Source organism: Eubalaena glacialis, chromosome 4 (genome assembly GCF_028564815.1).
Source record: "Eubalaena glacialis isolate mEubGla1 chromosome 4, mEubGla1.1.hap2.+ XY, whole genome shotgun sequence".
Classification (NCBI taxonomy): Eukaryota; Metazoa; Chordata; class Mammalia; order Artiodactyla; family Balaenidae; genus Eubalaena; species Eubalaena glacialis.
The window spans coordinates 133,970,567-133,994,586 of NC_083719.1; the positions used below are offsets into that span (position 1 = coordinate 133,970,567).

At 41.0% G+C, this 24,020-nt stretch overlaps 2 protein-coding genes across 2 annotated transcripts in view; one reads left to right on the forward strand and one right to left on the reverse strand.

Moving 5' to 3' along the window:
• Positions 1-3,985: 3,985 nt before the first annotated feature.
• On the reverse strand, positions 3,986-6,485 carry GARIN3 (golgi associated RAB2B interactor family member 3). The gene is made up of 2 exons (XM_061188373.1): positions 5,877-6,485; positions 3,986-5,095 (listed from the first exon to the last, which is right to left on the reverse strand). Exons 1-2 carry the CDS (start codon positions 6,483-6,485, stop codon positions 3,986-3,988), a joined length of 1,719 nt encoding a protein of 572 aa, XP_061044356.1.
• A 14,568-nt stretch (positions 6,486-21,053) lies between these two features.
• The window catches only part of ITK (IL2 inducible T cell kinase), a 62,926-nt gene continuing 59,959 nt past the window's right edge, over positions 21,054-24,020 (forward strand). The window contains exon 1 of the mRNA XM_061189913.1: positions 21,054-21,206. Coding sequence (XP_061045896.1) covers positions 21,069-21,206 — 138 coding nt within the window. The 5' untranslated portion in view covers positions 21,054-21,068. The remainder of the gene's footprint in view (positions 21,207-24,020) is intronic.

Here is a 24,020-nt window from a genome sequence, read left to right on the forward strand (position 1 = left end):
GCGATGACTCATCACTTTTATTGCTCATCTACTAAATGCCAGCTACCGTCCTAGGGGCTGCAGATACAGTGGTCCAACCCATTGCAAGCCCACATGCTGCTTCTCTGCAGTTATCTGAGAAAGTCTTTACCCACTTGGTTCCACCTGCTTCAGGTCCAAAATGAACTTCTCTTAGAACATGGGGCCTCCAAAGGACAGAAACAGATTTCATGTGTTCAAGTTCCTATGGGCTTCTTTACCCCATGTAGACGTCAGTCTTTGTGACTTGCACAGAACTTAGCTATCTTCCTTCTGAATCTGCTTTTCTTTGTCTCCTTATTATCCTCCTCCAACTGACACCTGAGTCAGAGGAGGTGACACCAGCACATTACACTATCATGGTATCACAGATTGTGTTCTCCAATAAGCAGATTTTGAGATAGAGTTTTGGGAGGAGGGTTTTTATTAAGGAGTACCCCTAGGAGCGCCTCTGCAAGGGAAGGGGCAGAAGCAGGAGTGCACAGAGGGAGAAGCTGAGCTCTTGAATTGGAGTGACCCTTCAGAGAGGCTCTGTGTTGGGCTACGATGGCCTGACCTTCACACTCCACATCAATCAGTTCTTGCCGTGCACCTCGGGTGAGGAACCCAGGCAATTTCCAAACTCACTGCCAGCTGAAGGCTTTCTGTGGGAAGCACCCCCAGCAGCTGGGGCCACAAGTCCTTCGTTGAAGAAACGTCCGCCCCACGTGGATATTTCAAATGGAACGGTGTCTTTCAAAACACACCCTCCAATCTCCTCATTACATAGATCCTGTGGCCAAAGATAGGAAGTAACATAAAGTCACATATTAAAAACCCCCTAGCCAAATACTTCTTTTCACAGAAACCACAGTACGCTCCACAAAGTGCACATTTGATCAGGCCACTCCCCTATTTAAAACATATCGTGGCTTTGCATCACTCCAAGGTCAGAAATCAAAATCCTTTAAATGGACCTCAAAGTCTTGCATGGTCTGGTCCCTGCTGTGTTCCCCAGCATCGCATCACGCTTGCTCTGCCAGCCATGACACTGCCTTCAATATTTTGAGGCAACTTGCTTCTTCCCACCATAGCACATCTTTCTTCTGTCTGAAAGACTCCAGTCGATCACAACAATCCTGTGAATGACCTTATTTTGCTGTAGGGAAAAAACCCCTTTCTAGTATGTATGTGTGTTGCCAGACTTGAAGTTTGGGACATTGGTTAGTTTGTAATCAACCATCCATTCTCTAATTGCACTTGCAGCTGCAGAATTGCTACCATGGTGATGAATATTGCTGTCAAAAATATTGGCCTTTATCTGATAGGGTGTACTGACTTGATACCCAAACTGATGTCTCTCTCCGGAGGAAGATGCCTGTCGCTTTGAAATACGTAGGTATCTGTGCATGCGTCTCTTGATGAACTGTCAAGATAGAAAAGGAAATCCAGAGAAAGTGCCAGGCAGGGCACGTTGCGGTGGGCAAGTCCCCACCTCCACTTTACTTCAGTGGAGGTAAATTGTGTAAACTGTGGGTCCGCTCAGCTAACGCCCCGCATAGTGGACTAACTAGGTTCACGTTAAAGAAGTCCTTTGGGGTGAGGGAGTGAGAATGCATAATACAGGATAAGAAAGACGAAAGGTAAAGCCAAGGGTACAGAGTCGTGAGATTAAGCTGTTTTGACTAGGCTGATTCAGCCTCTGGCATAGTGAAAATTTGGGGCTCTGAGTCAAAGGCTTTGGAAAGAGTTCCCCTTTATCTCTCTCCTCTACCCCATAACTCCTCACATTTCCAGAAGCTTCCCCAAAATCCCTCTCAGGTCTTAGAGAACATGGCTCTTTCTCTCCTCTTACCGAGACCCACTGCTTCAAGAGTTAACTCCAAGGACACATTGATCTCCACAATCTATTGGTCTTTGCGTATCGGAAATCACAAGATGGGATTTTCCAGCCACCCACCAGAGCAACTGAGAAGGGCTTCCTCTCATCCTCGCAAGCTACCAATCCTCCCAGAATCCGTATCTTATTTCTCACCTCCTCCACCTCTACCACTTACATTTGCTCTGCAGAGAAAGTCCCTAAGTTTTACTGGAAACCCAACTTCCGTCCTAGTAGACCCTGTTGTCACAGAAGAGAATGAGCAAAGAATTGCAAGGTTAGCAGATGACTCCCCGGCTCATACAAACACACATGGTTCTCAGAGTCATTCTTCTCAAATCCAACTGTTGTTAACTGTTATCAACAGTTACTCTAATCCAACTGTTATCATCTGTTGTTAACAATTTAATGATTTTCATGGACTCATGAAATTTATTTACAACTTTTTTTAAATTGGAAAGACTTTTTTATAATGGACATTTAAAAATGCATAATCTCATTATGAAATGAGATTTCATAATCTCATTTATGATTTTTTAATTTTTAGAATCGCTTTCCACATGCATACATAATTTACATAGTTCATTAGTACAGAGCACTTTGGATTATTCTATTATTTCTTAACAATATATCTAAACCTTTCTTGTGTTCCTGGAGAGTGAGTATTTATGTCACTTAGTTTCTTTATCTTATATTTGTTGAAAGATATCTTTCAGACTTTGTCATCCATCTCTTGTGCATATATTGAAAGGAAAACATAAGTGAAATAAATTGGTTAAGATATTTCTAAGGCAGTGACTGCCACTTGGCTGACAGCAATATAAAAATCGTCCTGATGTCAGAGATGTTAAAATAAAATGGAAACAATAATACATTCACATGGACACACCCCTTTGCATAATAGAAAAATCCCCACTCTGTTGAAGCTTTTCCTCCCAGACCATCCCTCCCTTCTTTTTACCCTACAGAAATCCACTATTGTGAATTTTGTGTTTATCATGTCCTTGTTTTTTTCTACACTTTTAGCAAACGTGTGCCCCTACACATATTGTTTGATCTTGTTTTTGAACTTTTCTACAAATGGAACTATATCGTATGTATTTTTCTGACTTGCTTTTCTTATTCAACATTACGGGAGACTCCCCCATGCTAACCTGTACAGCTGCTATTCATCTTCACTGCTGTATCATATGCACTGTAGGCATATGCCACAATTGATCATTTCTCCTATTTGGTGAACATGTGGACTGTTTCCAGGGTTTGGCTATTACAGTTTTACTACAAACATTCTCCTAGTTGTCTCCTGGCAAGCGTTTGTGAGAGTTTATCCAGAGTGTATACCCAGGAGGAAGAAGAATTTTAAGATTAGAATCAGGTGGGCAAAACATTTCTGCCAAGTGCCAGAAAATAAATATTTTAGACTTTGCAGGCCATGTGGTTTCTGCTACAGCTACTCAAATCTGTCATTTTAATGTGAAAGCAGCCTTAGACAATAGTTAAATAAATGACTGTAGCTATGCCCAATAAAATTTATTCATAAAACAAGGCAGTGGGCAAGATTTGACCCTCAGGCTGTCAGTCCTGATCAAGATGATAAACTTCGCTATTCTGATTGCCTACAAATGCTGAGGCACCCCTTCTTTTCTTCCCTGATTATCCCTAGAGGAGACATGAGTCCTGTCTTTATTTAGTCTATGGACTGGACTGAATGACCATGTTCAGGGACCTTCAGGGAGAAAAGGAAGGGCATGGGGACATGCTGGTGGTGATGCTTCCCAGCCCGTAGTCTGTGACTTGCAGCCATAGTCTTGGGGAAACCAAAGGCAGAAAGGGGTTGAGGCAAGGCAGGGCACTAATGCTGGCTCTGCTGGGTGTGGGTGGGAGGTGGGGGTCCTGCTTGACTGGAGGCTGGGGTCTCAGGCCAAAGCACAATTCACATCACAGAAGTCACTGTGAAGTCACTACCAGGCGAGGGGACATAGAAAACAGAAGATAGCATTTCTTTTGGAGTTGTATGGTTTCCTTTATTAAAGAAAGCAGGAATTGCCTCTCTAGGGATCCTTCCCTGAAGGTGGGTCTCCATGGAAAGCTTCCTGCCCTGGCTTCTATTTAAATGGATTTGCTTTCAATAATGATGGTCTCCATCGTCTCTGATGTCATGGTTCCACAGATCTCCAGATCCCGGCCAACCGGGGCTTTCTCCACCTTGGCCTCTATGTTGCACTTCTCTACCGTCTTAGCCACGAAGTCTACCTCTCTGTCATGTGTGACCATTGTTTTTGAACCAGGAATGACTCTGAAGCTCCTGAAGAAAGAGCGGATCTTACTGGATTTCTTACTTAGAGTCCCTGAGCTGGTGGCGGACCGGCTCTTCCCCAGTTTGCGAGCTGTCCTCCCCCCCTTGGCAGAAGAGCTGTGGCTGCCACTCCTGTGAGAGCTGTGTCCTCTGCCCCTGGTGCCACTGTGCCCTTTTTCTTTTTTGTCATCTTTTGAGTGTCCATGGCCGGATAAGGACCAGTGGGAGGATGATTTCCGGGTCTTGTCCCCTCCTGTCCTGTGGTGACTTTCACCTGTCCTGCGGTGATGGGAACTTTTCCTAGATGAAGACTTGTCCTTCTTTTCCCTTCTTTCCTTTTTTTCCTTCCAGTCTTCATCCCTGGGGTGGGAGACCTTCTGGCTTCCATCCCGTTCAGACATGTAGCCTTCGCTCTGCAAGGTGGAGACCAGGGGGGCTGCGACCTGCCCTTCAGCTCTTTCAGCAGCAGGCTTGCTGGTCGTTGCTGCACCTGCAAACACCACGCTCTCGCTGCTCTCTGGACTATCTGCCCCTGTCGAGGATGTTCTGGCAGCACCTGCAATGGCCTTGCCGGATCCACTTTCTCCTGGATCCTTGATGGTGGCTCCCGCCAGGGCCATGCTCACCTGGCTGGTGCCTGTGCTCTTGGTTGCCGCCAAGCTCGCAGCACCTCCTGCAGGGCCTGCTCCCACCCCTGCGACTGCCACTCCTCCGCCAGGGCTTGATGCTGTCCCTGCTACGGCCAGGCTCATGGTCATCCCTGCCGCCGATCCTTCGGCACTTTTCACGGCTGCAGTTGAGCCATGGGGGGCATGATGGATTTCCTCTCCCCCAACATAAGCCCAAGACGTGGCTCCAGACACGTCACGAAGCTTGTGAAGCCCAGCCTCATCCTGATCCCTTTCTCTGTGGAGCTCTGTGGTCTGCGCCAAGGGGAGGAGAAACAGGTAAGATAGAGATGACAGAAAGTGAGATCAGAACTGGCCGCTCCCCTCTCATCCTGGAGCTGAGCAACTCAAGGGCTTATACTTAGAATAACCTTTGAAATCACCGAGTCTAAGCTCCCAATGGATGCAAGATCCCATCTACTGCACCCCTGTCAAATGGCCACTCCATTTTGTTTGAACAATCCCAGAGCCAGGGAAAGCACTGATACAATTCTCCATGATATACACTTTAATTTTATACCCTTGTGCTTCTATCTCTGCAGGACAGATTCCTAGAAGTGGGGTTCCTGGGGCAAGGGATGCACACCTTCTACATTTTGGTGACTACACGGGTTGGGCTGATTTTAATCAGCATGTCGGAGTCACGGGGAGACAGAATGAAGGAAGGACTTCCTAACTGTGAATGATGTTCCACAACTGATGAGACTACCGGGGCTGGGGTAAGTGCTCAAGAAGAGACCGGACAATCAGGATGCTGTAGAAGGGATTACAGCCCTGGGGATGAGACCAGTGCAGCTGATATGATACCTAAGGTCTCTCTGAAATTCGGCCTTGTGGGACAATGTGGAGAAGCACTCGGAACCTCTCCAGTGTGGTGAATCCCATAGTGATGGCTCATTTGTCCCTGACCCTTTTCAACAATGGAAGGTATTTCCCAGGTGAGTCTCAGAGAACACCAAAGGCTATGAAGGATCAGCTTTGCCCTGCTCTCCCAAAGCACCCTGCCCCGTGTTCTTGAGTCTCTGTAGGTGCTTACCACTAGGATTTTGGTATCCTCTATAGTCACTGCATCTCCAGTTTGGACCGTCGGGGTACTGCTGCAACTCTCTACCGGTGGTCTCAGGAGATAGACAAGCTTTTCCCAATAGAAAAAGAGGTCTTCTCGTGCATCGGAAGAGGGGCACAGCTGCAGATAAAAAGTACGGCCGGTGGCAAGCTTCAGGCGCAAATGCTGTTTCTCACGGTCATGGATGGAGATCTTGACAAACTTCAAGGGAAGCAGCCTGGTGAGCTCTAGGGTCTTCGCGGGCTTGCGACCTCTCCCCTTGGTGATCCGGGCGTATCTGACATGCTCTTCACAGGCTTTCGTTGGTCGGGCCAGCAGCATGACGTCAGGTAGTGGGAGGAGGGGGCTGGTGGATGCGATGCCCACAGTCACCATCCGGACGCGGTTGTGTACGTCAATCACCTCTCCTTTCTTGCTGATCTGGATAAAGTCGCTCTCAAACATGGGTGCGTACCTGAAAATGTCATACTCTCCTCCCTTGTACAGTTGTCGTTGCAGGTCCCCCATGGAGGTACTGAACACGCCCACTGAACGGGAGCTGTTGGCCGTGTAATGAGGTAACAAACGCTCACTGCTCATGGCTCTCTTCGTTCAAGACAGCGCCACTAGCCACAAATCGAGTCTCGGAGAGAGAGGGAACGAAGGCAACTGGCCACCTCCCTGCAGGGCTCTGCCTAAGTCTCTTGGCCCGACCGCATTTATCCTGCACAGTCCTTTGTGACCCATCACCATCACACACCCCTTTGTTGAGCCTCCAAGCCCCCACCCCCTCGGGGCAGGCTCACCCGCCTCCCCCTAAACCAACCACCACGTCCACAGGGAACAGGCTGACCCTGCCAGGGTATAGGTGTGGGTAGGCTGGATAGTCTTTCTAAATCAAAATGTTGAGAAAACCATCCTGCTTTTGTAAATATCTGGGTGGTTTCCAGTCTTGTTGTTGTTACAAATCTCCCTGCAGGGATCATCTTCATGCTTCTGCTGAATGATGTCCTGGGGATAAAATCCCGGAAGTGTACTGTGTACTTGCTAAGGGCAGGCATCCTATTGGGATTGTTGTTCTCTGTGCTCCCCAGCGTATATAGCACAGTGCTGGCAGGAACTTAGAAAGAGCGCTACCTGTCAAGTCCCATTGGTACTGTCGTTTCCAGGGTATGGAGAATTTTCTCACCCATTTTCTCATTTCAAGGAGGCTGACTTTATTTATATTTATATTTTATATATATATTTTTTACAGTTTTAGAAACTGTTTTTATTGTGAAATATAACACACATTCAAACCATAAATATATAGCTTAATGAGTAATAAGAAAGTGAACACCCTTGTAGCTGCCACCCAGAGCAAGAAATAGAACCCTGCCAGCCTCTCTTCTGCATGCTCCCTCCCCACAAAGGTAACCCAACCTTGGCTTCTATTTTTTTTTCTTTTCCTTCTTCTTTTTTATTGAAGTATAGTTGATTTACAATGTTGTGTTAATTTCTGTTGTGTTAATTTCTGCTGTTAATTTCTGATTCAGTTTTATGTATATATATATTCTTTTTCATATTCTTTTCCATTATGGTTTATCACAGGATATTGAATATGGTCCCCTGTGTTATATGGTAGGACTTTGTGGTTTATCCATCCTATATATAATAATTTGCATCTGCTAACCCCAAACTCCCAATCCATCCTTCCCCTACCACCCCCTTGGCAACCACAAGTCTGTTCTCTATGTCTGTGAGTCTCTTTCTGTTTCGTAGATAAGTTCATTTGTGTCATATTTTAGATTCCACAAATGTGATATCACACGGTATTTGTCTTTCTCTTTCTGATGTACTTCACTTAGTATGATAATCTCTAGGTCCATCCATGTTGCTGCAAATGGCATTATTCCATTCTTTTTATGGCTGAGTAGTATTCCATTTTATATATGTACCACATCTTCTATCCATATCCATTCATCTGTTGATGGACATTTAGGTTGTTTCCATGTCTTAGCTATTGTGAATAGTGCTGCTATGACATAGGGGTGCATGTATCTTTTTGAATTATAGTTTTGCTCAGATGTATGCCCAGGAGTGGGATTGCTGGATCGTATGGTAATTCTATTTTGAGTTTTTTGAGGAACCTCCACACTGTTTTCCACAGTGGCTGTACCAATTTAATTTCCAACAGTGTAGGAGGGTTCCCTTTTCTCCATACCCTCTCCAGCATTTGTTATTTGTAAACTTTTTAATGATGGCCATTCTGACTGGTGTGAGGTGGTACCTCATTGTAGTTTTGATTTATATTTCTCTAATAATTAGCGATGTTGAGCATCTTTTCACGTGCCTATTGGCCATCTGTATGTCTTCTTTGGAGTAATGTCTATTTAGTTCTTATGTCCATCTTTTGATTGGGTTGTTTTCTATTGTTGAGTTGTATGAGCCATTTGTATATTTTGGAAATTAAGCTCTTGTCAGTTGTATCATTTGAAAATATGTTCTCCTATTCCACAGGTTGTCTTTTTGTTTTGTTTATGGTTTTCTTTGCCATGCAAAAGCTTATAAGTTTGATCAGGTCCCATTTGTTTATTTTTGCTTTTATTTCTATTGCCTTGGGAGACTGACCTAAGAAAACATTGGTATGATTTATGTCAGAGAATGTTTTGCCTATGTTCTCTTCTAGGAGTTTTATGGTGTCATGTCTTATATTTAAGTCTTTCAGCCATTTTGAGTTCATTTTTGTGTATGGTGAGAGGGTGTGTTCTAACTTCATTGATTTACATGCAGCTGTCCAACTTTCCCAACACCACCTGCTGAAGAGACTGTCTTTTTCCCATTGTATATTCTTGTAAAGGAGGCTAGTTTTTAAAACCATAATTTTATGGTGAGGAACTGAGGCTCAGGATTATCTTGCTCAGGGGCAGAACGTAGAGCTGGATGGATTCTATCCCCAGTCTTGCACTTCAGGTCAGGCTTTTTCTCTGTCTCAAGCTGCATGGCTCACCATCGTACTCTCATTCTGCACCAAATACAGAATCATTCATGGTTAGCAATATACGTGGGGACCCCAGGAAATCACTAAAGTCTTGAATCACCATAGGATTTCCCATATTGGTCTGCCTGCTTCTTCACTCTTGATGTCTACCTGATAAACCATTGATGTTCTGTTTCTTTGAAAAGCTCTTCAGAGAAATTATGGCAAAGATGCCTTTCTGGAGTTTTTGTACTTTGCACAAGGTGATGAATCCAAATTCCCCCTCCCCCAGTTAGAAGACTACTTTTGAGGTAAAAATACATCCCCCAAACTCAATGATTACTATGTGAAGGTATTGAAATAAACTTTACCCCCCAAATGTTCTTTTTTATATCCCTAGTGCCTACTGCAGTACCTGGCAAATTGCAGCTTTTCAGTAAATATGAACTTGCTTATGCCCGCTGAGATTCATTCTTCCATTTGTTTAGTCAACAAAATTTATTGAGCAGGCACTATTTTCAGGACCAGCTAGAAAACGGAAAATGCAGAGATAAAGGTCCCTACTTCTGAAGAGCTAAAATTTTTTTTCTGAAGATGTTAAATGATTTCTCCAAAAAAAGAACAAAGTGGCTTATATTCCATCGTAAGGAGATAATCACTAAAAGTTAACACTATTGGGTTTTAAAACAAGAAGTTTTTATATTCTCAATCATCTCTTCTTCTCGTAAGTCCATTTCTGATGAATGATTAATGAGAGAAATCATAATTATATTATAAAGAACTTACTGTAAGTCAGGCATAGTGCTAAACACTTTACATTCTTTTAAAAATGTAATTCCCAAACAGCGCTATAAAACGTAGGTACAACTATTATTCCTATTTTATAGGGGAGAAAATCAAGGCTCAGGGAAGTTAGGCAACTTTATCAAGGTCAAAAGGTACCAAAAGCATATATAAGTCCCCAAATATGGCAATGGTTAAACTATACTACACTGGGTCACACAAGTAGAACACAAATATATAAGTACTATGCAGCATAAATTCATCAATTCTTTTAATTAATATGATTAGGCACCTACTTTGTGCCAGGCCCTGTTCTAGGTGCTAGGAATGCAGCAGTGGACAAAATAAATATCCTCGCTTTCATGGACCTTATATGTAGATAATAAATGAGTAAAATATATGGTATGTCCGATGCTGTGGAGAAAGATAAAGTAGGCAAATGGGATGGGAGTGTGTGCATGGGAGAAGGAGCTGTAGGTGGTGGTCAAGGAAGGCTTAGTGAGAAGCGACTTTTAAGCAAAAACCTCAAGGAGGTCAGGGAGGAAGCCATGTGGATGTCTGGCGAGTAGCCTCTTGTCAGAGGGAATAGCAAGGGCCAAGATCCTGAGGTGGGAGTGTGCCTGGTATGTTAGAGGAACACCAAGGGGGCCACAGTGACAAGAGTGGAGTGAGGGAGAGAGGTTGGAGATGAGGCCAAGAAACAACTGTGGTGACGGTAGGGAAGCAGATCATGTGTGAAGGACCTTGCAGGACATTGTGAGGTGTTTAGCTCTGCTCTAAATGGGAGATGATCTGACCTACATATATGGAGAATCATTCTGGCCACCATGTTGCAAAGAGATCACAGAGGTGTAATAGGGACGGAAACAGAGACTGGGTAGCTCCTGCAAGAGATGAAGATGTGTGTGGAAGCAGTGGAAGTAGTGAAAAGTGATCAGCCACCAGACATGTTTTATGTATACTGATGTTGAACAATTTTCAGTAAATATCAGTAAGTAAAAAAAGCAAGTTGCAAAGAGCATATATGGCATGCCATATATTTTTTAATAAAAAATTTAAAAATGTGTGTTTGTGTGTGTGTGTGTTTGTGTGTGTGTGTGTAAGTGAAAAGATGCACAGGAAACCAGTACCAGGAGCAAACTTACTGGCCAAAGGAAATGGTGGGATGGAGACTTAGCTTCCCAGGGCATTCTCTTTTATACATTTCAGATTTTATTCTATTGCATATACTACTTGCACAAAAGTAAATAATACTTCCAAATACAAAATATCATTCAAAATTCATTTTCTGACTTTTCTTAAAGACCTTCTGAAAATTTATTCTCTCTTTCCAAAGTTTAAAAGTCTGACGCATCCCCTATCAAAAAAATGGAGATCAATAAGTCAAGGCATATTTATTGATTGCCAGCTATGTGCCCACAGTTGAGCTAAGAGCATTCAGGTTGTCAAATATAAGTTCCAAAAACTTTAAAACATGACTCTCACACAAATATACAATGAAAACAGTCAGAGATTTCATTAACTCATCAATGAGGGAATCAGCATGATGGTAAAGCTGGTTCAAAGGAGAATTACAGGTATAGGCATTGGCATTGGAGAAAGAATATTGGACTAACACTGCCAGGTTAGATACAAAACTGGTTAAATGTCTACAGGGCAATAAAATCATAAGCTATGGGGCTATCTTTTTTACTAAACAGAAATCATTTGCATCTCTTCTGAATGAAAATCTATAAGTTATTAGAGAACTTCACAGAGTCTGAGACTTTAATCAATAACAGATAGTCTTCTTGGGGTGCTGAAAATGTTCCAAAGTTACATTGTGATAGTTTCACAACTGTGAATATATGAAAAAGCACTGAACTGTACACTTCCAATGGATGAATCTTTTGATATGTAAAATGTATCTCAATAAAGCTATTAAAAATAATAGACAGCAATACTTCAGTCTTGATTTATTAATCCAATTCCATTGTCTTACTTCCTTCTCTTAGATAATCACATAATCCTCGGGCAGGTATTTAAATAATGCTTTAATATGACATTGAAAGTACATGTTGGACTTCCCTGGTGGCACAATGGTTAAGAATCTGCCTGCCAATGCAGGGGACACAGGTTTGAGCCCTGGTCCGGGAAGATCCCACATGCCGCAGAGCAACTAAGCCCGTGTGCCACAACTACTGAGCCTGTGCTCTAGAGCCCGCGAGCTGTAACTACTGAGCCCGCGTGCCACAACTACTGAAGCCCACGTGCCTAGACCCCATGCTCCGCAGCAAGAGAAGCCACCGCAATGAGAAGCCCGCGCACTGCTACGAAGAGTAGCCCCAGCTCGCTGCAACTAGAGAAAGCCCGCGCACAGCAACGAAGACTCAACACAGCCAAAAATAAATAAATAAGTTTATAAAAAAAAAAAAAAAGAAAGTACATGTTACCTGCTTTGTAATTTTTCTATTTACAAGTTTTTGGTAATTCTTCTTAACAAGGACTGTAGTGAAGCCTGTATAAACCACCACCCTAATTTCGGAAAATTTACAATTCAGGAGAACACACTGAAGAGACAGAGAACAATACAGGAGGACAATTAAATACATGATAGAGTAATAGTGAATGAGTTGAATGAATGGACCTGATAACACTTATCTCAATATTTAAAACCAACAATGTTTTGTGAGAAGAGAAACTGCCAGAACCACAATTCTAAGGAGAGTTTCCTGTACATTTTTAATTGGCCTAAGATTAAAGAGATGTGAAGCATGAAAACACAAAATACTGTGTATGATGTACTGAGTATAGGTAGACATGCAAGATTATAGATGGCTGAAGTCCACCTGTTTATCATGGGAAGAGGTTTCAAGTCAATAACTTTTGTTCCCCACCTATCACTTTGTAAAGCAAGGCAAGCAGACAGCTATATATAGCCTTTTCAAAGAGCATGCCACCCGAGAGGGCCTAGTGAGCTAGGCAGGATGTGAGGGTGGGGAGATTTCCATACTGTACACAGCATATATCTGCTGGGTAAATCCCCTGGCCTAAAATACAATCCACAGTCCTTATACGTCAACACTGTTAAACCGAGGTGGCGTGGGATGAGCTATGGTGAGCCTTGGGCACCTAGGACTTCAGGAAGCCAACCTGATTTCTGCCTTACCTTCTGGTTGTCAGAAAAAGACCACAGTCACCTAGACTCTTTCCCTAAGGGCCATTATGCAAATCAGTTTGCCTCTGCCTTAGGTTTCAAAAGAAAATGAGCTGGTATAGATGAAAGAAGCCACACAGGAGATCTAAAGAATTTTATTTCTCAACATTATGGTCCAACAAGTGTCACCTCTCTTCCCCACCTACTCGCTTTCTGCTCCCTTCTTGTTTCTGTCCTCAGACATGTTTAGCCCCACTCAGAGCCAAAATTCTGCGCTCTTTTTCACAGTCTTATGACAATTTCCCTCTCTTGGCTTCCAATTTTGCTACGTTTATAAGCCATGAGACATCCCATCTCGGTCTAAATATTTATTTCTTTGATGTTATATTGAAGAAGCTTACAATTAAATACACATACAAATAATAAAATAGTTAACATTTAAGATAAAAATAAAGATTAGAAACTGTAGAGGTGGGAGATGGTAAATGATCCAGGAGCTGGGATAAGATGATTATTGCAATTATATTGCAATGAATAAATATTAAACTTAACTCTGAAAAAATATTGGAAGAAAGTAAAATAAATGTTAACATTGATTATCTCTGAGGGGTGAGACTAAAAGTGATTATTATTTTTGTCTGTTTGATGGTTGGCTCTTTCCAGCAAGAATATATTTCACTTCTGTAACCAGAAATACATACACATGTATGTATGTGTGTATATATATATATACATATATATATATATATATTTCAAAAATTAGGTCTAAGCTCTAAGGTCTAACTGGCCACCTCAGTTATCACTATCTTCTACTAATCAAACCAATTATTTCTGACAAAGGACATACTTTTATTTTAAATTGGAAAGTAAAAAATTCCCCCACAATATGGTCTTTTTTAATTACATAAATTAAAAAGCAAAACATCTCTCTACCTTTCCAATTCCTTGCTGGAAGTTTGATATAGAAACTTTCTGACATTGCCCTGCACATATACATACATATTAATACAAACACAAAATACTTTGATGTAAAAATGGGATTATGCCATACATATTTGTCTGCACCTTTTCTATCTTAACAATAGATCTTGTACTTTTTTAGAGTGATACATTATAGAAATTCTTCATGCATTTTCGTTATCTCAGTGTTCCACTGAATGGATGCACCATGGATTAATCAGTTTCTCACTGATGCACATATAGGTTGTTTCCATTACAAACACTGCAATGAACATTTAGTACAAATACCTCTATGTGCTCATGTGTTTTTTTTTTTTTTCTCTAGGATTAATAGTTCTAGAAGGAATAAGGTTTTTTTTTAAATTTTTCAGAAGATAGAAGCTATATAATTACCAGAATATTCTGGGTATCACTCTTAAACAGATCCATATAAACCTGATCAAGTTTGGATGAGAACCACAAGGATAATGAAAGCCTTGGAAGCCACATCCTAAGGGTGCAGTTGAAGGATCTCTTCGTCCTGGACACAGGAGGGCTCTGGAGTTATTTAAGAAGCATCTCCACTTATCTAAATGGCTATTCCCTGGACCAGAGAAGAGGATTGGACTTGCAGGGCCTCAAATGCTAGAACAATGAAGATGGGCTTCAGGGCAGAGTAAAGGTGAGATGATTTATTGATGAGCTGACATCCATTCCACTTTCTCTAGTGGCAACACTCTTGGTGTTCCTTTAGAGGAAAACCTCTCTCTACTCTCAGCCCATGTGGCTGGATAGGGCCGACTGTATCCCATCCCCAAATCCAGGAAAGGGTGCAGACCTAGAAATAGACAACAGAATATTCTATCGCCTTGGCTGTAATGACTGAGCTACCTATTAGCAACTCACCCAAGCCAGGGCAATGATTCACAGTTCTGAGACTTTTGCTGGAACTATTAGGAAAAAGAATCCAGTTCCACTGGCAAAATGTCAGCCTTTTGCTGCCACAGAGGAAAGCCTTCCTAAGCGTGAAGCTGACACAAAACTAAGAAATGAAAATCAAAATTTCTGATGTCATTGATTAAGTAGCTGGATCCAGTAGTGCCAGGCTGAATTGGTTTTTTCTTTGTTAGAGGATGTTAAACAAACTTTTCCAACTCAGTTTCAGTTGAGGCCTCAAAGACCTAAAATAATACAATTAAAGGAATCAAGTGACTTTCTATCCTAAAGTAGAATACCTTGTCATCCGTGCTTGACACAATAGGAAGCAAAACAAGTTCTGCCAGTAATAGTCTTTGCCCACCTCCAGCTTTTAAAAAACGAAAGCTTGAAAAACCAAGAGAGTGTTTTTGGTGCACTGTGCATTTCCTCTCACAACCCACTCAGGGGGAAAGGGGGCAGGTGTTTGCATCCACCAGAAGCCAAGTGACAGGAACTTTAAAGGACTACTCACCAGCTTGACCTAAGTCTCATAGGGTTTATGAGGACTGTTGTCCTCATAAATCCCATTTGGAGAAAGGCAAAGGTTAAATCTTGTGGAAGAGCTCCTTGTTTGGTGTCAGAGGGAGAAGAGGCTGCACTTGGGGCAAATGGTACGTACATCCATCAATGGATACCTGAGTCTTCTCTAGAGCCATGGGAGGGAATAAGTGGCATGCAGTTCATTTTCAAGGGACATTTACCCAAGAGGATAACAAAGATGGGCAAAGGGATCCCAACAGAGTTGCAGGGGAGGCATGCTGGAGGAGGACCAGCAGAAGCCCAAGAGCTGAAGGTTGGGCTCACTGGGAGTCAGACTGGCATCTCCAATATCAAGAGAACTGCTGTCAGAGCCCTCTGAAAATAATGGCAACAACACACATGACAAAACTTTCCCACGAAAGAAACAGCAACAATTGTGTATCCACCACATTCAGAGGGCATCAACCCAAGATTACAACTGTGACCTCATTGAATTCAGTGCCTGTTTCCCTTCTTGCCCCAAGCCTGAGCCTGAAGGAGTGGGTCAGAAGCAAGGCTAGTGTATGGGGAAGGAGGAGGAGTTAGGATATAGTAGAAAAGGCAACATGCTTCAAAGCCTGTACCAGACCTCTGCTTAGGTTGAGGAAAAGCATTAAATTGAATATGTGTTTGGAGTTTTTGTTATTAGACTGAATTGGACAGGCTTTTTTCTTAACTTTTATTATGAAAAATTTCAAACATATAGCAATGTAAGGAGAATAAAGAACCACCAACCCATCCATCACCCAGCTTCAATTGTCAACTCAGCCAAACATTTGTCATCTCTTGCCCTGCCTATTTCTCCCCCTCCACTGGATTATAACAAAGCAAATCTCATATATTTTGTTATTTTATCAATAATTATTTCTGTATGTTTCTGTGCACAATAAAGACTCTTTTACAATAACAACAGTGCCATTATCATGCCTTAAAAATTAAAAGTAATTTAGTCATCAAATACGCAGTGTTCTGATTTCCCAACTGTCTCATAATGTCTTTATATAATTGATTTGTTTGAATTTAAATCCAAACAAAATCAGCACATGCTTGATATGGCTCTTAAAGTCTCTTTTAATCTTATAGGTTCTCCCTCTGACTTACTTGTTACAGACATGGGGTCAGTTGTCTTTAGCGATTTGGGTACAGACCCAAGGTGTCCATGGTGGATTGGTTCCAGGACCCCACAAATACAAAATGCTCTAGTCCCTTATAGAAAACGGCACATAAAATCATAATAAGGCCACAGACACCCCAAAACACACCACCAGACGTGGACCTGCCCACCAGAAAGACAAGATCCAGCCTCATCCACCAGAACACAGGCACTAGTCCCCTCCACCAGGAAGCCTACACAACCCACTGAACCAACCTTAGCCACTGGGGACAGACACCAAAAACAACGGGAACTACAAACCTGCAGCCTGTGAGAAGGAGACCCCAAACACAGTAAGTTAAGCAAAATAAGAAGACAAAAAAACACACAGCAGATGAAGGAGCAAGGTAAAAATCCACCAGACCTAATAAATGAAGAGGAAATAGGCAGTCTACCTGAAAAAGAATTCAGAATAATGATAGTAAAGATAATCCAAAATCTTGGAAATAGAATAGAAAACGGCATAGTATTTGTATATAACCTACACATATCCTCCTGTAAACTTTAAATCATCTCTAGATTTCTTATAATACCTAATACAATATAAAAGCTATATAAATAGTTGTAAATATACTGTAAATGCTATGTAAATAGTTTCTGGTGCACAGTAAATTCAAATTTTGTTTTTTGGAACTTTCTGGAATTTTTTTGTTTTTGACCCACAGTTGGTTGAATACACAGATGTAGAACACGCAGATACAGAGGGTCCACTGTATTCTGAACTTATCTCCATGCATCTCCATGCTGTCATTTGTCATGTTCCTTTATCTCTTGTATTTCCTGCAAACTTGAATTTAGATCTAGAGGTTGGATGAGATTGTTTGATTTTTTTTCTTTTTTTTCTTTTGGCAAGCCTTCTGTGTACTTCCTATTGCATCACTTCAGGAAATACATAATGTCTGATTGTCTCTCTTTTCCTGCTGTTAAGATTGATCAATGTGTTACAATGTTATCAGTCTAATAAATAAATTATAGATTTTCCTATTGGCTCTTCACATAATGATTTTACCAGCCATTGATGAGCATTGTCTAGATCCATTATGCATTATTAGGATTGCAAAATGGTGATATTCTATCACTCCTTAATTTATTCATTGGAATTCTTCTGTAAAGAAGGACTCTCCTTCATTAAATATTTGATTACTAAACTGAGATATGGCTCTTCAGGAAAAATAGGAAATATATTTTATTCTTTCCCTTTGTTTTGCAGTTTACAGAATAATAAATTGGTTTTTCAGCATCCTCCAAAAGTGATCAATAGGGGTTTTTTTGTTTTTCTTTAGAATTTTTTTTTCAATGTTTTATTGATTATTTTTGGCTGCACTGGGTCTTCGTTGCTGCGCATGGGCTTTCTCTAGTTGCAGTGAGTGGGGGCTACTTTTCGTTGTGGTGCGCAGGCTTCTCATTGCGGTGGCTTCTCTTGTTGCGGAGCACAGGCTCTAGGTGCGCGGGCTCAGTAGTTGCGGCATGCGGGCCCTAGAGCACATGGGCTTCAGTAGTTGCGGCGTGTGGGCTCTAGGGTGCACGGGCTTCAAGAGCTGTGGCACGCAGGCTCAGTAGCTGTGGCTCGCGGGCTTAGTTGCTCCGCGGCATGTGGTATCTTCCTGGACCAGGGATCGAATCTGTGTCCCCTGCATTGGCAGGCGGATTCTTAACGACTGTGCCACCAGGGAATTCCCAATAGGACTTTAAAACAAAACAAAGGGCTTATTTTTACACATGTTTTCCTAAGAGTGATGGGGAAAATATTGGGTCTCTTAAGGTTATGTTTAGGTGAGGACAAAAACCAATCCCGGCGAGTGGGTTTGAAGGTGCTATGAGAGAGAGAGAATAAAATTACTTATAATTACACTCGATGGAGACTTGGCAAAGGAAAGGCTCCTATTACAACAGCTACTGATGACATTTTGCTTTCCCACATGAGAATACTTTGTGAAGTCTGTAAATCTTTCAACCTGAACAAACCAGGTATAAATCTACCCTTCTCAAAGGACTTTACAGTCTAGTTTGAAAATGCACTGTATTAGTTAAAATTAGGTTTACTGTTTGTGACAGAACCTCAAAATAACAGGGGCTTAGAAAATAAAATTTTATTTCTTTTTACATTAAAGAAAAAGTGCTCCCAGGCTGCAAGGAGGACCCAAGGTCATCAGGACCCCAGAATCTTTCTATTTTATGCTCCATTGACCTCAACATGCAATTTCTACTTCAAGGTATAAGATAGCTGCTCTAGCTCCAACCTTCACATTCACATTCTAGTTAGCAGGAAGGAGGAAAAAGAGAATGAAAAGGGTATGATGATTGCCATTAAGGACATTTCCTTGAAGTTGTGCTCATAACTTCTGCCCTGTTCAATTAGCTAGAATACAGTTAACATGACTGAAAAATGTAATCTTTATTCTGGCTGGCCAGATGCCCAGATAACTCCTTCAGGGAGTCAGTTACCTGGGAAGAAGGGGAGAATAGATACTTGGAGAAAATAGCAATCCCTGTCTCAAGTCCATATTCAGGAGAGAAAAGAAATACTACCTCTTTTGGGCATGTATTTCCACACATATATCTTACAATCTCAGAATGGAGGTGGGGAAATCATTTAAAGTATTCCCTCCCCAACAATCTTGAGTGTCTTGATTATGCTGGGGCATCCAATATATGAGACAAAATTAAGCTGTAGTCTGGTAATTCACATGAAAAAAAATAAATTCTAGATCATTGCACTCCTATACAGCAATAATGATTGTTCTGTTTCATTATTTATCCCTGTCTGGCATATGCCATCTCTCCTCACACTGAGATTTCTTGGTTATTTACTTCATGCTAGAAGTAGGACTCATGATACTTTATACCTTAATTCTAAGGCCAGATACATGACTAGCATCCACCACTCACAGAGCTTATGGGATTGTCTTCAAAAGGCCCCTCACAGAGACCAAGGATCAGCGAGGGTAAGTAGCTCACTCAAAGAAACAGCTTAGTAAGTGACAGAGCTGGGATTCCAACGTAATTTTGTCTGTCTTCAGAGCTCATGTATACTTTGTTTATTATGCCATTCTGAAGGATTTACTTATTTTCTGCTCTTCCACTACGTTTTGCGATGGAAAAGCAATCATTTCTCTGTAGCACAGACAAACTACTATGGGCTTTTATTTAAATTTAACAAAATTGTAAACTTTAATATATTTCTCTTAAGTGTTTTATGCCCATTGTCTCTTATAATTGTCCAACCCAGTTTGGTGATTACTCATTCAACACATTTTTCTAAACATCCTTTTAATGTGCCAGGCACCGTGATGGTTGCTGAGTATGTAATGGTGAGCAAAACCACACATAGTCCTCCTTACTATTAGGGAGCTTCCAGACTAGTGGGAGAGATAAACATTAATCCAAAAATCACCGTCCAAAAAGTACAATGACAACTGTCATAAGGGGTATGTCATAAGGTGCCCTCTACATATATAATTGGCGGATTTGACTTAGTAAAGCCAGGAAGGCTTCCCTGAGGAAGTGACATGGCTGAGACTAGCAGTATAATTTAGAGTTAAAGCAGGCAAAGCAGGGGAGAGAAGATGTTTTCAGGCAAAGGGAGCAGATGTTCAAAGCAGCATGAGAAGCACACATGAGGGCTAAAGCGAAAATGTGTGAGCAGAGAGGTATGAGGTGAGACTGGCAAGGAAGCCGGAGACTAGCCCCACATGTAGGGGCACCATTATTCTCCTTCACAGGTAAAAAAGCTGAGGCTCAGAGCTCTTGAGTAATTTGCCTATAGTCTCACAGTTAGTTAGCTGGTGGAGCCAGAAGCCAACCTGTGGTAGGTAAAGATGTCCTTGTCCTAATCCCTAGAACCTGTGCATGTGTTAGCTTACATGACAAAGGGGAATTAGGGTAGAATATGGAATTAAGGTTGCTAATAAACAGATCTTAAAATAGGGAGATTATTTTAGATTATCCAGGCAAGCCCAGTGTAATCTTAAGGAATCTTAAATATGGAAGAGGGAGGCAGAAGTAGAGGTTACAGTTGTATGAGATGAGAGAATTTGACCTGCTGTTGTAGGCTTTGAAGATGGAGGAAGAGGGCTGAGAGTCAAGGCATGCGGGTGGTCCTAGAAGCTGAAAAGGGCAAGGAAACAGATTCTACACTAGAGATCCTCCAGAAAGGATCACAACCCTGCTGACATCTTGATTTTAGCCCAGTGAGACCCATTTTGCATTTCTGAACTACAGAACTGTAAGATAATAAATTCGTGAGGCACTAAACTTGTGATAATTTGTTACAGCAGCCAACAGAAAACTAACACACAAACTATTGTCCATCGACCCCAAAGTCCACGTTCCTACCCCTTGTGCTGCATGCCTTAACTGTTAGACGGGCTAAAGCAGGAACTATGAAGATTCAACTCTAATCCGTCATATCATTTTGAGTCTGAGGTTCGTCAAATATCATTTCTAAACCATACAGCAAAGGGTATGTATAATTTTTACTTATGCTTCATAGTTTTCTGAATTTTGAAAGGATGTGGTTATGGGCTTTGACCTCAGAAGAGAAGCTCTGCAATGTTGACTGAATGTTGGTAGAGAGATAACATTGGAGGCAAGTTGCCTTTGAACAACTCTCTGAAGATCAACTGCCTCTCCAGCTCATTCCTTGCCCTGAAGCTGTTTCCTCTGGTTGTGCTGAGGGGTGATGCCCAAGGCGCATCACTTTTCAAGGACTGGATCATGAACAACTTCATCCTCCTGGAAGAACAGCTTATCAAGAAATCCCAACAAAAGAGAAGAACTTCTCCTTCGAACTTTAAAGTTCGATTCTTTGTTTTAACCAAAACCAGCCTGGCATACTTTGAGGACCGTCATGGGGTATGTGAGCACTTTGTTTTGTCCTTTCTAAAAGAGTATTTTATAGTTAGACTGGGCTGACTCATGAAGATATACATAGACTAAAATAAGAACACAGAAAACACAGATGTACTTGTTATAACAACCTAAAAAGTACAGTAAGAGTAATTGGAAGAGAGCATGGAGAAAAGTCAAGAGATGGGTTAACTGTATTAGGTGATTTCAGTTCTAAAAACTGTAAAAGAGTAAGTTTATTATTCATTAGCTTATCTTTCCCCTGCAAGGTTAAGTTTGACTTTTAAATTATAATATTTTATGTGAAATGGAATGGTTAAGTGATGGGTCCCGTGTCAACATTTTTATGGATTCAGTTTTAATTGTCTCAATGGTCATCACTCACCTGACATGGGGAATAATGGTCCTTGGGCATTTAATTGTCTAGAATTTGCAAAGCCCAGTGGTAAACCTCTTCATCCCTTGGAGAACTTCCCAGGAGACTATCACGCACAAAATGTTATGCGGTACAGAACAGCAGTTCTTATCTAGAAGATTACAGCTGCTTAGCTAAGTCAGTATTTATATATCTGAAGATAGTCTTATATTCCATAACATCAATAATAATAAGTGCAACACGAATAATCATAACAATGTAGTTTGGTACAAAAAGCACTGGAAGAGGGGTCAGGAGACCAAACTCCACTTCTCTCTAGGTGAGTTAGCCTGGGCAAATGTCTCTACCTTCTGCATCAGGTTCTTTCTTTATAAAATGAAAGGACTGGAAATACCACCTACAACATTCCTTTCTTCTTTCCTTTGTTTCTATGAAGTAGCACTTGTATAGCCCTTCTCAGCAATTTTTCGAAGCATGTTTGCCTGCTTACTATATCATTATATTATTTTTCCATCATCAAGGAGGTAGGGAAGATAACGTTGGTGCTTGATGGTCACTTACAGACAAAGGCACTCTGATTCTTGGCTGGGATCTGACTTAGTAGGTGTAGGCATGAGTTTGGGGTCTTTTGAGAGCCAGGCTTTGAAGTGTTCAATGAGATGGAGACTTGAAAGAGGCCAGGCCGGGTATGGAGCCTATGGATTCCTAGACTTCTAAGTTGCAGGTGAAATAATACTGCCTCTTTTTTAGAGGTGAAAAGACATGCTCATCTTAAGCAGATGCTTACTGATAATAATCAGCCAATCAATTGGGAATAATATGGAATTACTTATGCGCAAGGCCCCTGTGGTAGATATTTAATAAATATTTGTTGACTAAATTAATGGAGGGCCAATAGCCAAGTTTTCAACTTGGAGAATTCATCATTTAGAGCTGATTAATCACATGGCATCAGTCAATTTTTTTTCTATCGTGAATGGGACATTAGAAGTTCTGGTTTCATATTTGAAGAGTAGTCATTTATGTTTAAATATTTTTTTCAAAGCCCATTTTACAGTTTTCACTAATTTTTTTTTTCCTGACTCAACACTTGACATAGCATCATCTCATGTACTTAGTACTGATCATTTCTGAGCGTAACTGCTTTTTTTGAACTGTTTGGTTGTGACTTCTGTACAATATTATTTGCAGATAGTCATACAACCAAATGGTCTTGATTCAGAATTTTGTTGGTTATAATCTGCATGTAGACAACGTTGTAAAATAACTCAGCTTCTTCATTCAAGCATTATGAAAATTCTAGGACAATTAATTCATTCTGGGGAGCCCTGAGCTATAGTGTCTAACATTTCCATGCGGGATACAGCAGATATATAATGCACAAACATCAAATTTCTTATTTTCTAATGTCTATGCTTTATATTCATAAATAACATTTAAAAAAGCATTTCTTTAAATATTACAGAAATTTATTGATTAGAAAATTTTCCAAGGTCACTGAGAAAGGCAAGATATGTCAGGTATTATTGTTTATGCTCTATGTACATTCCATTGCTTAGGGCTATCGATTTGCACACAAGAGTACATTGTTCATTGCCTATAAATAAGAATAACACTTGTGGGAAGAAAGCTTTTTTAAATTTATTTTTTAATTAAAGCCTCAGTCTTGCCATCTGTAAAATGGGTGTGATAATAGTATTCACTTCATGGAAAAATGGTGAATATTTAGAGAGAATATATTTAGATTGACCTATTAGAAATTACCATTTGGTAGATCAAAAAAAATCAAATATTGGCAATTTCATATACGTAGTTCAACTTAATATATAAAGCACTTAACATAAGTCCTGTCACCTAGTAAGCACCTAGTAAAAATTAGCTATTATTTGTATCATCATTATATCTGTGAAGGAGCTGGCAGGGTGGCATAACATAATCATTTTCAAATGAAGGGAAACATTCAAGGATTCTTCAAAGTCTGGCTAACATCAGGGTCCTGGATTCCCTCTATTCTGTGACTAAATATAACTGTGTGGGTAGAGACATACATGCATCATGAGATGCGTGATGTTGGGCCAACATTTCCCCTCTCAGGGTCTCAGCTTCTTTTTCTCTTTTCTCATTTGTAAAATTATGTTCATTGCAGCTCTAAAATTCTGTGGATTTATGACATCATATAAAAATAATCCTTTACAAATTCAGGAACAAATAGTTCTGCAAAATAAGTCTGGTTTTTTCTAATTTCAAATTTCCATGCCCATTGTCATTATAATACATATTGACTGAGCCTTTTATTTTAACATGGATTTAGATCTGATGTCAGATGCCTGTTCAAAGTACTGAGATGTGCAAGTGTTTTCCATGGGGCCTGGGAAGCTCCTTTGTCATGCTGGAGCAGTGGGCCAGAAAGAAGCATGGAGTTGTCAGGTGGTGACTGGCCACCA

What these genes read in the sequence shown, in the direction of transcription:
- GARIN3 (XM_061188373.1), bottom strand. Translation starts at nt 6,485, where the DNA reads ATGAGCAGTGAGCGTTTGTTACCTCATTACACGGCCAACAGCTCCCGT. An exon ending in AGGATACCAAAATCCTAGTG is followed by an intron (nt 5,096 to 5,876) that starts GTAAGCACCTAC and finishes CCCTTGGCGCAG; the next exon opens with ACCACAGAGCTCCACAGAGA.